The sequence below is a fragment of the Pholcus phalangioides genome, unplaced genomic scaffold, assembly GCF_987345545.1.
Source record: "Pholcus phalangioides strain wild (caught in Gottingen) unplaced genomic scaffold, Ppha-v1.0 ptg000003l_1, whole genome shotgun sequence".
NCBI lineage: Eukaryota > Metazoa > Arthropoda > Arachnida > Araneae > Pholcidae > Pholcus > Pholcus phalangioides.
Genome location: NW_028301596.1, coordinates 38,569,774 through 38,584,374, shown reverse-complemented (window position 1 = coordinate 38,584,374; position 14,601 = coordinate 38,569,774). Strand labels below are relative to the sequence as shown.

General features: G+C 32.6%; 1 protein-coding gene across 6 annotated transcripts in view; it reads right to left on the bottom strand.

Moving 5' to 3' along the window:
• LOC149088506 (uncharacterized) overlaps positions 1 to 14,601 on the bottom strand; it is a 531,717-nt gene that overhangs the window by 95,821 nt on the left and 421,295 nt on the right. For all 6 annotated transcript variants that reach the window (XM_089247938.1, XM_089247947.1, XM_089247965.1 and 3 more), the window contains one exon: positions 2,513 to 2,632. In XM_089247938.1, the coding sequence (XP_089104064.1) occupies positions 2,513 to 2,632 (120 nt within the window). The remainder of the gene's footprint in view (positions 1 to 2,512; positions 2,633 to 14,601) is intronic.

Here is a 14,601-nt window from a genome sequence, read left to right as displayed (position 1 = left end):
TAATTATAAGTGCGTAATTAAAAATTTCACTTTGTGTTGACGACTTGCTGCTCGCACTGCTAACCAATTATAATTGGTAAAAAAATTATAATTATTAATTACCAAGCGACCAGGAACTAATAAGTTAGTTCATGATGGTTAATCGATTCATCAAAAACGTTTTTGACTTGGTAGAACTCCGAAATGAAAGCCTTAACAAACGTATTTCGGGCTTTTTCCAACTGGCTTTGGTAAAAGACCTAGGTCTTATCTATAAAACCTAGGTTTTTTAGCAGTCCTCCGGCTTTTACCGCAACAGCCATTACTTTACGATACTTCTAACCGGACACCCTGTACTATAAAGTTTCGAATACCTACATTTACTTTAGAAACATTTCACGTTCTCTGCACGCTCTCGCGGCACCTACGATTGATCTCAAAGCACTCCATCGGTACCCTAAATAGCCATGACCCACTCGTTGGGAATCACACCTCTATTAACATGCTCGACGACATTTTGTCCTAAAAATATCTCGAGGCACTCCCGACTGGTCTTTGATGAGGTAAAATGTAATGGCGGCCCACAGAAATGGCGGAGTATCCTAACGACAAAAAATTCCGACGAAAAGTAACATACGGCTGTTATTCTGATGTCTTTCATTTTCCTTAACCTCAAAGGGAATCATACCAATGATCCTAGTCAGAAGGGAAGCAGGCATATAAGCCGCCCTTATATATTTCTCTGGAGTAAAGGGAATTACGGGCAATATTCTCAGCACTTTGTCAACATGCGTTCATTTATTTTGATCTAGGCAGACTTACAAATTACTTTCTCACCGACAAAAGAAGCCAGAAACAAGAATAGTTCTTAAGGAAGACTTTGTCTCTTCTTTTTTGCAATCCTTAGTCCATGTTCATGAATGTATACATGTGAGGACCAAAAGAAGAGCGGATCTGCATAAATGACAAACATAGAAATATGTATCCAACGATTGCTTGTGAGTTTAATGATTATGTTTAATTACATTTATTACTCGAATTAAAAGAAAACATTAAACTATAAAAATTCAATTTTGTTTAATTTATTCAATAATCATTTCAAAGTTTTTAAAATTTTATTAAAAAAAATTATCTTTATAAATGAGAATATTTTTTTGAATTTGTTATTATATTACAATCAATTTACATTAAATCACATTATATTACAATCTTAAATTTTATGAGTTTTAATTTTTTTTATGTATTTTTGTGTTTTACGAATTTTTATATTTTTTAATTTTACCGATTTTTTTGAATATTTAATTTTATTTTAAAATAATTATGTATTTTTCCAATTTTATACAAATTTAAATTTAGCTTTTTTTTTTGTTAGTTTGTATTGTTTTCTCTCTCGTTGTTTTTTGGTATGGGATTTGATTTTTGGCAGTTTATAAATTTTTATTTCAAATTCTTATTGCTATTTCATGATTTTTGGAAATTAATTTTCTGCAAATATAAATGCTCATTACAATTATGCTGTGTTATTTGCACTCTTTTGCACACAATACTACAAAAAACTTTACTTAAAAAATTTAAATAAATTACTAAAAAAAAATTTTCTATACATTTTTATAAAATCTTCACTAAAATCCGTGACTGACAGAGTGGACAGCATTTCTTTCAGGGATTGTCGGGCGTATTGACATCTTCAGTCTCTCAGAAAGTGCACTAAAAAATCCCGGAAACCATAATTAGTGATACCGGGTTCCAAATGGGTAATTCTAACCCCCATCAAACTCCCTTCATCATTACTGATTCAAGAACAGTAGCGCGCTTCGCTAGCTTAAGTATTAGCTGTCATTAAGCATTATGGGGGCGAAACCTTAGATTCACCTGACACCCTAAAAAGGCGCCTTTAATTATTGCTTTTTAAGTAATTATTTCACTCAAAAGAGCTCTACCAGGGTTTCATGGACTTAATTCCTTTGAATATCTGAATGTAACTTACCTCCTGTCGCCAATTTTATTTATCTGAAATAAATTACTTTCAATTTGAGTGAATTCAAATTTCTTACAATCACTACTTTTTTGTGATATCTTCTAAAGGAATGCATGCAATTGTTTATTAGTCAATCAGTAGCTACGTCCGTTCTTTATAGACAGCCAATTTTTATTGATGATTTTCATTAATATCCATGTTTCAAAGTACTTAGAATGACGTATAGATGACGCATAAATATGTTTTTGTCCTCTGGTATTTAGTGGCCTTTTTGTGTCAAGAGGTTCGAAATATGCATTGGTTTTCAAAGAGCTGCAAGTGCCAAGAAATATTCATTTCATTCAGAACACGCTATCTATCTTCCCCAAAAGGAAATAGAGGTACTGAAATAAAGAAACGCGGGAATTTTTTCCATCGTGGGTGGGAAGAAAGTCAATCTACAGGCAGTTAAAAGGTTAATTTTCTAATTGTTCATCGAAAGTTGTACCTTTTTTGTTGCACGGAAAGCGTACAGAAATTTTCAACTTCATAGATAAATAACGTAAGAAGACTTACTTGATGAAGTATGTTTTGCCATCCCGATCAAAAGCAGCCTCCCATCCATAAGGAAGTCCCACTCCTCCGGAATCCCAAGACTCAACGGGTGGCAACCATGACGATGTCTTGGTTTCATGGCTAAAAAACGAAAAACAACGAATAAATACAAATAAATATAGGTAATATAACAGGAATTTACAATGAAAAGCTCAGTTTAACTTGAAATGTTTCCAAATCACTATATAAGAATACTTCGAGCCAAATAAAAAACACGAAGCGAGAAACCACTAGCTCTAGAAATCACATTCCAGGTTATCATTCAGGAAAATGAGTTATCAAACCGGAAAACATGCTAGACATCTCAAACTGGAAAAATACCTGTAGGTATGTACTAACATACATGTATATCGCAGTTTTGAAGAGTTTTGCTCTAGTGGGGAATGAAACTCAATAAACACTCGGATCTCTTGAGTAGTAAAAACTTTTTTTTTTTGGGATGAATTTGTGGATCGATGAGATTCTTCAGCCCTTGGGCTGTTTGAGGTGCTTATATTACATGTATATATACGTAAAAAAATCTTGTGGAGATGTATCTTAGTCTATCTTAACTCGAAACTTGTAGTAACCACAAACGAAGAAGAGCGAGACGCTTCGAGCAACAACTTTCATCTGCGAGTTCCATCATCGAGAAAGTAAATTCGTTCACATGGTCTGAAGGCAAATGGATTTTTCTTCTCCTTAACCCTGAAATTCCCATAAAAGTTGGCGATGCTTTTTCTTATATGGAAGAATACTTTTATTTTTCGTACGTTGTTAATTTATTTTGTGGGAATTGCGTGGGTACTTTTTGAACAATAATAATAAAATGTGAATGAATTTTTTTTTTCACTTCAGTTTCTGGAAAAATGCATGTAATCAAAAATACTATTTTTTATTAAATTAAGATGATGAAAGAAAACTTGTTTGGTAAATATAAAGCGTGATATAAAGAAATGATATTGGTTCTTGCGTTGGTATTGATTAGTTTGATAATTCAGAAAATTGAAAAAGTTTCGAATTTTTTTTTTTGTTTCTGTGGAACCGAGATGAAATTACAGTTTATGTTGAAAAATTAGTTTTTTGAATTTGTCTAGCGGCGATAGACGGAAAATTTTCTGTAGAATTAAGTCAATATCTATTCAGGAAAGAGTTTTTGTTTGTCAATTATAGCTTTAAGGATTATACGGTAGACTCGTGTCCTATAACGATATAACAGTAATCGTATAGAGTATAGCTCCTTGAAACCCTTAAGCTGTAATTGAGTAAACGAGTGACGTCAGTATTACCAATATAGCCAACCGCTTTTCCCATCCTGCTCTTTTCTTAACGAATAGACATAAATTCGAGCGGCATACCAGCTTTTTGTACAAAGATGAAGGACGACGATTACGCTCTCTTTTACAGGTGCCTTAGTATACTGCATGCAGAAAACAGTTACAAAGAGTGCCTCTGCGAAGTAACGAATCCAGTTTTCCACCCAATGAAATGCCTAATAGCGCACATTTCTAGGTATATGTCCGTGTAGAATTTTCCCATTAACCGATTCACTTACAAGCAATTGGTAAGAAATTCCGATTACCTCTGTTTGACCACTCAGTGATAAATATGGTAACCTCGTCGAAACCTAACCGCATGTTAGAAAAAGAAAGGAAAGGTAAAGTAGAAAAGTAAAGAAAAAACAAATGAAAAAGGAAAACAGTGCAATACTTAAATAGAAGAGAGAGAGAGACTTATCTATTACATATATACTCTCTTATCTCTCCCCCTCCCCTCTCTTACAGATAATAGAGTAGGTGCGAAATAGATTTCCCTATTCAACCCTCACCTACGGGACCTGTACTTTTTCGCTCTTAGATGTACATAGTAGAAGGATAAACATCACAGAGGTAAAAAGCACGTTCATTTTCGTAGGGTTGCAACAAAGTTTCGCGGTGAAGAGGACAGAGGAAAGAAAACTTTTTTTTAATTTATTCCACTGGTGTTTGATGGTAAAGTGATTAAAATAGACGCTTCGCAAAGTGTCAAGACTGGATTTGGACATTATCAAATACATACATGACCACACACACAAAACAAATAAATTAGAAAGTTCGAAAGAATCTTTTATTCCTATTTCTTGACCAAAAATTTAAAAGTTTGCCAGTTAAGAAAATATCAAAAACATACAAAAGAGGAAAAAAACATTTCTAGCCATATCGTGACAATACACATTCCGATATCGAACCATTAAAAAAATATCAATAACAACATTGAAAAGAAAAATGACAATCAAAAGAAGAAAAAGCTATAAGTTTTTTCTACATTAAAAAATACCAGAAAAACGAGCATATGGTGTACCCGGATGATACATCAAAAGATATTATCCTGTGGAATTTCCAACGTTCAATTACTGTCCGGAAAAAAAAAAAATATATAACGTTCACAGTTTCTCCGTAAAAGCGGGAAAAAATCCGCTGAAAAGGAAGGATAGAATTTCTTAAATTTGTTATGTGAGTGAGAAAAGGTAATTAGCGCTGTCAACTTTATTTTTTATAATTTTCGTATATATATATTTTTTAAAAAGAAATATATTTCATTTTTATTTCTAACTTATCAAATTTTGTTGCCTGTCAAAATCGGATATCCTGGAATTTCTACAAAAAAAAAGGAATGGAATTTTTTCCTTTTTTTAAAAGGATAATGTGCTGATCGCTTTTCAGAGGTTTGCGGTTTACGGATAGAAAAATTGTTTTTTTTCTATCGAATGTGGCTACGTAAGAAAAATTTTGATGTCTATATTCAAGTTACAATTAATTTTTTTTTCCATTTTAATACGGAGTGTAATTTCAGTAATTTGACATTCTTTGTTACACTTTTATGGTTAGTGATTGTCATACATCGAAGGAAAAAAATGTTTCATATTTTCAGAAGCATTTGTTTTTCCTGTGTGACCTTTTATTTTAGTAGATTTAGATTTTTGATCATGGGTTTTCTTTTGAAAATTGCCCATTTTGAGACTCGCTAGCAACTGTCAAAGTTTTTAAGTGGAGTTTTGAATCACCTGGGTTTAAGGATAATTAACTGTGTTTTGCATTTCACCTGATCAATAATTAATCAACACTCGTGTTTTCACAATACTCTTGCCACAAAACAACGTAAAAAAATTAGTTCTTGAACGATTTTATACGAAGTGTCCCATAAATTCGTGAGTAGTTTAAAAATTCATAAAAGGTCGTGGTAGCCCATGAGATACTCGACTAAAGCACCAAAGAGTGTTTACAGGTTTCACGAGTTAGATAGATACCCGGTTCGTCCTTTTGTCAGAAATTCTTCTGACACATTATCAAAAGAGAAACGCTTACATGACCATACAAAAAGATTACTACCGCAGAGAGTCCCACACCGAGGGGTTAGTGCACCAGCCTCTCGGTGAGTACAATAGAAAAGGCTGTTTTAGAATTGGCGATAAACTGTGGATCTCGGTCTAATTATTGTCGCACCATACGTCGCACGTATTGTCGCACGTACATTTTGTCGCACCATAGTCATTTTGACTATGGTGCGACAAAATGATCAAACAATCAAAATTTATAAAAATTGAAAGAATTGGTTTCGTTGGACATTTTGCCTGTTGTGGCCTTGTATTTGGTACATTTGAATGTGGTTTGTGAAATAGTTATTCTCACGAATGGGGATTTTTTTTTTTGACGCAGAAAAAGATTTCGTTAAAATTTTTGTTGATAGAGGGTGCTGCATGAAAGCAAATCCTAGAATTCTACACCAGAAGCTTTCTTCAATCTCTGTGTCCGGAACGTTCACAAAGCTTCGGCCGGTGTGTTTCGTGGCTGAGGTAAAACAACTTCACCAATAGCGTTTTATCAACCAATGTCTACATTACAATGAAAACCTTAAGTGCCAGCAACAGGAAAATTAAGAAATAATCTGTTAATCGTACAACCTGCATTTGATACGACTCTGATTTGCATATTTCCAGTGATTTGTTTTTATGCAGTGCTCTCTATATACAAAAAATTGAACAAAATTCCTCTATGTGGAAAAAACTTTTTTTCGCAAACCGTATTCGAACATACCAAATCCTTCACTTTTTATGAATTTTTAAACTATTTACGAATTCATGGAACACCCTGTATATTGGAAGCATCGTGCAACTTTCATTTGGTCACGTAAATATTTGAAATTTTTTGAATTTTTCTCATTTCTATAGGAATCCAAAGGGCAGTTTTCATATTCTGTGCAGCTCTTATACCACTAGAGAAGTGATCAAAGTAATTTTTTTCGGGGGGTGGGGATGCATGGTTTGATGTCTCGCAATCGTGAGCCTCCATAAGGGTGGGGCTGCCTGGGTTCTAGCCCTGGGGCACGAAAAAATTCTTAATTTTTCTGTATTCTCAAACTATAAGTTCACTATACAAGTGCCCGTAAAAAAATCTGATATGGGGCCCACCACAGATTCCAGCCTGAGGCCGGTATTACACTATAAAAGTTTGATAAAATCCCTTTTATAAAACTCAAAAAATTCAACCAATAAAACTCATAGGCTACATTCGAGCAAATGCAACCGATAATCTTATTGGTTGAATTTTTTAAGTTATTTAAAAGGACTTTTAGAAAACTTTTATAGTGTAATACGGGCCTAAGAGCCTTGCTCGTCATATTCTTAGAAAATAAGAAAGCGAGTTTTTAATGAAACTAAGTTTTTTTTGCTTTCATTTTCAGCTTTTATTGTACCTCGATCACTGCTTATGTATTATATTTATTTGACTTCACTTATCGCAATTGAGCCCCGCGATAACATTGATTTGCAATTTAACTTTTTTTGGATTAAATTGAGGTTTCATGGCAATATTAGATTATTCACTGCTCATGCGTGATAATCAACGGTTATTTTACCACACAACGTCCCGTGTTGATAGTTTACCATAATTCTACTTTTTCTTCTATTCGTGTCATTGTCGGAATAACGGGATTCGGAAATTTTTCGCCCCCAGCATTTCGTCACCGGTGCATTTCGCCTGCCCTGACTGTGTGAGTGAACGATTGATTGAGTCACCCTATAAGTGAGTGAGTGACTGTGTGGTTACTGAATGACTGTATGAATGATGAAGCGAGTGACTGTGTGTTTGACTGAATGACTATATGAATGATTAAACGACTGTAGAGTAACTGACAGTATGAGTGACTGTTTGAGTGACCAAGTGCATGGCTATACGAGTGATTGTTTGAGTGACCAAGCGCATGGCATGACTGATTGTTTCATTTAATCGTGTGAGTGAAATTCAGTGATCGTCATTATTGATGTGAGTGACCGTATTAGTAATCAAGTTGGTGACTGTATGAGTGACCGTTTTCGGGATCAATTTAGTGACCGTATGAGTTACCAAGGGAGTGACCGTTTTCGTGATCAAGTTAGTGACTGTATGAGTGATCAAGTTAGTGACTGTACGAGTAATCAAGTTAATGACTGTACGAGTGATCAAGTTAGTGACTGTATGAATGATTTAGCTATTGACCGTATGAGTGACCACACTCATTTCGTCTCGCGTACTGTCTTTGACTCACGACCACCCACATAGGCTTCGGAAGTGTTTCAGACCCATGAGTGCTCAGATTGAGTCTTATGCTGGAAACTGCCATTTGTAATTCAATTCTGGAGGTGTGAAACTTATTCTACAAAATTCTGTTGGTGCTCGAGCACCTGAGCGAGTGTTTGTTTATTAATTCTTCAAAATATTCTTATTTTAGTTTCACTTTTTCAGTTCTGGCTTTAAAATAACGTGAGTTGAATTTTCGCAGTTTTATTTTATTTTCAATAAAAATTATATGCTTGATTCGAAATTTATTCATTTTTTCAAAGGATCCCAGTAAGTTTTCGATTTTTAAAACTAAGTAAGCTAAAGAAACAAATCCATTGGCTATATATTAACATGACTGTTTCTAACATATGAACCCCATTAAGGGTCTCATACCTCTCAACACGGGGAATACTATTTAACCACTGATTTATTAGAAATTTTTTCCTCATATTTTCGATTAAATATGCTATCTAAAATTTTATACCAGCATAGGATATCTTTAATATGTGATTTAAAAACTTTCAAAAAAATACATTAAAAACTGCTCGCGGGGATGGCAAAATGGCATGATAATAATGTAACCATACAATGTTAAAATTAAAATGAAAGAAATGGTCGGTTTCGTAAAATTAACTAAAAGATTGAAATCGCATTGATTCATTCTTATTTAAAATTTAATTCCAAAAAATATTTTTTTATAAATCAAATATTTATGAATGGATCTAAAATCTTTTAGTTCATTTTATGAAATGAACCGTTTCTTTCATTTTAATTTCAATATTGAATGGTTACATTGAAGTCATGTCATTTTATCATGTCCGCAAGCTGTTTTTAATGTATTTGAAAATTGAAAAAAAAATTATGTATTAAAGATACGTAAAATTTTATACCAGCACACAGGATAGCATATTTAATCAAAAATATGTGAAAAAAATTCTTATAAATTAATGGTTATACATAAATAGTATTTTTAATGATGTTTTAAGTTTTACCCATGTTAAGAGGTATGTGACCCCTTAAGGTAAAACAGTTTCATATTCTCCCGTTGAGACAAATTAATATTTGTTTTATTTTCGCAATATTCGAAAGAATTTTATTATTTACTGTTTTTTTAGATTTGAACCAGTTCACGGAAGCCATACAAATGTCCATACAAAACTCAGGTGCAATACATAGTAAATATTAATTACAAAAAGACGAATAAAGAGTTTAATACATTTCGACGTTATTCTACATGGAAGTAAAATGAAATCATTCATATCTTTTTTAATAGACGTCACAAAACTTTCAAACTTTATAATTTTCCATGTGTTAAGATGTTGAAATCACATTAGTGTTTCGAAAATGAATGTTAAAAGATGTACGTAATTCATAAACGAATAGAAAATGAAGTTTATCTTGGAAGTAAGACACGAATCGTTTAATAGTGTTATAATGTACCGTAAAAGTTCAAATTACATTGAGAATCAATAAAATATTATTTTTCTCATTCATAAAAGGAACCGAAAATTTTTGCTTGAAATTTAAAATTTGTGAGAAAAAATTAAATATTTTACAGTTACTTACCAGAATACACCCAGCCATGAAAATATTAACAAGAAAATTCGAAGCATAAAATTGTATTTTTCTTCAATTTTAAAAATACGTATTCTTATATATACTCTCTCACTTACTCTAACTTCAAGAATTCTTTAAAATTTTCATTATTCAAAGAAGATTAATTTTTTTCAAAAGATAAGCCGAAAAAATCATAAGAAAACAGTTCGTTTTAAAAAACAGAAGAAAACATCAATTTCTATTTTAAATAGGTTTTTTTTTCCCGCAGTTACTAGAAAATTTATTAATGGAAAAAGAGATTTAAAGGTTTTAAACCGGCAACGGAAGGAAAAAGTAAACGGGATATTAAAAGAAGGATCTAATTGAAACCAGAAAAATAATGTTTATCTTATCCTCTAGTAATTTCAATTATAATTAATTTTTCAGGATAGTTTTTTTTTAGATTTCATCACGATGTTTTAATGTGTATCTTCAAAACCATCTAATATTTGTTATTCAATTATTAAAAAAAAAATTATCACGTGACCCGAACATTTCCATATCATTAAAAAGCTTATTTTCTCCCAGTTATATTCATGTCTTATCTGAAGAAGAATTAATCATTAATTAATTATCTGATGACTTCGTTTGTGAACTTGTTCAGTAGATTACTTAATTAGAGTTTTATTTTCTTTAAGCATTTAAAAGTTTTTCCTCCTCCATGATTACCGAAGAAATTTCCAAACATTATTTTGGAGGTTTATTCGGTTCATTTTCAAGACAATTAAATACTCGATAGTGCTTATGATCGATCAGAAACTTCTAATTGAAAATTGATGTTTGATAACTTTTCTGAAAATTTCGGATATGTGTATCTCACTGTACAGAGTCAATTGATTACACATGCACAATTAGATGATGAAATGAATTGTTTTTTCTGCATCAGAAAAAAACAATGGTTTTATTGTTAATGAATTGTCAACTAATTAGTCGAGTGATTTTAATACATTTGTTTATCAGCTTAATTAATATTCATGGGCAATTATTAATTCAGAACTAATTAATTGGATAATCAAAATAATATTTTTGCGTGTGAAATCGAATATTTATTTGCATTCGCGAATGTGTAAAGGATTTTCGCTCTGAAAAAATTACTTCAGTTTTTGAATTGATATAGGTTTTTTGGCTAAATTCAAAAATTCTAAACGTTTCTCCCTAATTTTCTCTCTATTTTTACCACCTCTAGAGAAGAGAATATATAGAGTATTTCTACTTATAATAATTGATCTTTTATTTTTTAATACAGTATTTGCATTATAGAATATTCATAAGTGCTTCCATTGAAGTCTATTTAAATATTAAAATTACTAATTTACTAAAAAGTCTATTTTACTGAGACTAAAGTTCTATTCATTTATACCAATTTCTATAAAAGTCTATTTTATGGTCTCATTTTTTAAGGTCTATTATGTTCGATTGAAGAATATTTAAAAATCATATTCAAGTCTATTAACAGAATTTATAATAAACTCTCTTCATAATTAATTACACGATATTTAGAAGCATCTATTTATGTCAGTTTTTAAAATTTCTGTTGCAGACTACTTTTAGAATTTCTAATCAAATCGATTTTTAGATTTCCAATAAGATCTATTTATAGATATAATTTTGGTTGGAGCCGATTTTTAGAGTAACTATTGAAGGAAATATACACTTATTTTTAGAATTTCAAATAAAATCTATTTATAGAATTTCTAATATCGTCCATACCTATTTCAGATATACACAATATTTCTATCATAAATTGCTATAACGTATTTCAAATGTTATTATAAACCAAAAAGTACACACATGCGTGGAAATTTTCACGTTTTCGGAGAAGAAATATAGTAGATAATAATAGATCAGCAGGAAATAATAATAATGATAAAAAATAATATTTTTCTGAAGAGGAAAAGTAATATCGGGACTTTGTGTCAGTTAAAAGTCTCAAATTCTTCGAACGTTATTAAAGTCCTTATATTCCTCGGTTCGCGTATTTCGTATCACTTAAGAGAAACCATTCTCCGAGCGAAAAGTTTCTCTTCCTCGCATACGGGATATTTTCTTTAATATTCTCAATGCACCCTTGACATGCTTCAAAAATTAAATAAAAATGTCACGGGAGAAGGAAAATGTATGAAAATATAACGTAATTTTATTCGCGTCTGTTTTAATCGAAATTATTATGGGAAACCTAGTTTTTATAGCATTGGAAGTAAGAGTACATCTAATTCAGCTTTTCTCAATCTTTCTGCCTTTGCAGAACTTTTGAAATAATATTCATGCTCTGATCGATTCTTGAAACTATATCACAGTTATAAGGGATTAAAATGATATAATCCTAACAATATATGTATACAACTACGCATGGTCTAGGAATCAGCTGACAACTATCCGTGGCGTAGGAGTCACGTGGAAAGTATCCATGGTTGAAGAATCACTTGGAGAATCTGTGATCGAGAGAAACATTAAATAATATTCACGCACCAGAAAAATCCTTAAAAATATTCGCGTTCCAGTAAATCCTTAAAGAATATTCACGTCCCGGAAAATCTCAAAAACAATACATATTTACGTTCCAAAAAACCCTTAAAATATCCACGTTCCCCAGAAAATCCTTAAAAAATATTCACGCTCCAGAAAATCCCAAAAATCATAGTCAGGTAAGAATACTTTGAAAATCCTAAAAATAATTCCCACGTTTATTTTTTATGAAAATAATATTCATATTATTTACAATATTACTGTTATACCCTGGAAACTATCCATGGTCATGGAGTCACGTGGAAAGTACGCATTGTCCAAGAATATCTTTGAAATAATATACATACTCCAGAAAATCCTTAAAATAATATCAGCGTTTCAAAAAATCCTTAAAATAATATTAGCGTTTCAAAAAATCCTTTAAATAATATTAGCGTTGCAAAAAAATCCTTAAAGAATATTAGCGTTTCAGAAAATCCTTAAAGAATATTCACGATGAATAAAATCCTTGAAATAATATTTACAATATTAGTAAAATATTACAAATTCCGCAAACTCTCCCCGGTCTAAGAAACAGAAAAATCCATGGTCGATAGAATCAGTGAAATGTTTTCACAATTAACAAAATCCTTAAAATATTAACGTTCTCAGAAAATCTACAAAATAATATTAACGTTCCAGAAAATATTTAAATATTCACGTTCGAGGAAATCTGTAAAATCCAGAGAATTAATTATTTTTTACAATATTACTGTTACTATTTTCAATGCAGAGGAACCCCGGAGATTCCCTGGTTGAGAAACGGTGATTCAATCATACGGATATTAACTGGAATTTGGTGCTATTATATATTTATTAGAATTTGGATGGGTACATTTAATGGAATGTATCTGAAAATCTGAATAATTAATGCCTGCCCCGGTTTCATACATGTTTCGTAAGAGCAACAATGTAACATAATATTCCATGAAATATTATGACCATTTCACGTCAATAATTTCAGCTTTTCCACATAAACAAGCGGTCAATTGATTGCGTCCGTCCACATAGATAATGTTCTACGATGGATGATTATTTTATGAAACACATAGATCAGATGATCGTACACTTTCTACTGTCACCGCCGATCATATTAAGTACACGTTAAAATAAATATATATCCACATGCCAAACTTCATGGCTAGAGCCATTTTTTGATAATCTCAAACGCTGACATTGAAGACATATTGTGGGAGGAGTAGAACATTTTTTGACATTATATTGCTCGGCATAGCTGACTTACGGAGAAGATATGTATAATGGATGGCAAAAAAGGGTACTTTACGTGTCTGGAGGGTTGCTCAGACTGAAAATTCCAGACAGGTAAAGAAGATGGGCGAGGAAATCGTTAAACACACGGGAAGAATAGAGCATATCTTGTTCGCTTTTCCGGCAACAAACACGGAAGCCACCCGTTGTTTGTGGATGCGGCGTTTACATAATGCGTCTGACGCTTACAGTTTGTTATCGCAGCAGGGCCGAAGAGCAATTTTTCAGTGTCATTTTCAAAAGATTCACTCGCTCCCGGTCTAGCCCTTAATGATCACTTGGAGGGGGTAACAGAGGTAAGGATACCAACCGCCACCGACATTCTATGATGCAGGTGGAGGTTGGTGGCTGATGGCTTAAAATGTTGTTGTTGTTATAGCATCTAGTAGTCGGGTAGAGAACACAAACCCCACCATTCCCCTAATTACTTGAGCAGCAAACGCAAGCGGAATTTGCTTTTCCTGTCTCGTGGTGTGTTCAGCTTGCTAAAGGATCGCGATTCTCTTATTCTCTCTAATCAAAGGTACCAGGATGGAAAAGGGGGTGCGAAAAAGAAATAAGGTAAGATGATTGGGATGTATGCAACGTATGGACCACGAAAACTAGAATCGATAAAGAGTACGCAGTCGTGGAAAATCACGGGGAAACGTATTTCCTCCGTTTCCTCCCATTTAATGGGACTTCCACCTCATCCTCTGGGAACGGAAAAGGCACATTCACCAACGGGACCAACGATTGTTCAACAGTAATGTCGACGATATTGTCTTGTACGTGAGAGAGAAAGAGAGAGAGAAATGAAAGAAAATAATTGCCGAAATAATTAGCAACGTTATCTACCGCAAAACGTCTTAGGAGTGATATTTATTGTCTTTCGAGTTGTTTGAGAAGTTGGCGTGATCCTCAACTATTAGCATAATGTTCGTGAATCGGAGACATTCGTTCATCTGGAAGAGCGATTCTTAAAATTTTACAACGACTAGGCCGTAAGCACCATTAAAAAATGAACTGTGATGCATATAAATTTTGAATAAACTTGTAAATAATTTTTTCATAATGGCGCGAATTCATTGGCATGAAACGCAAAAGTAGACTCATCACATTCAGAAGAGGTGAATCGCGAGTTGG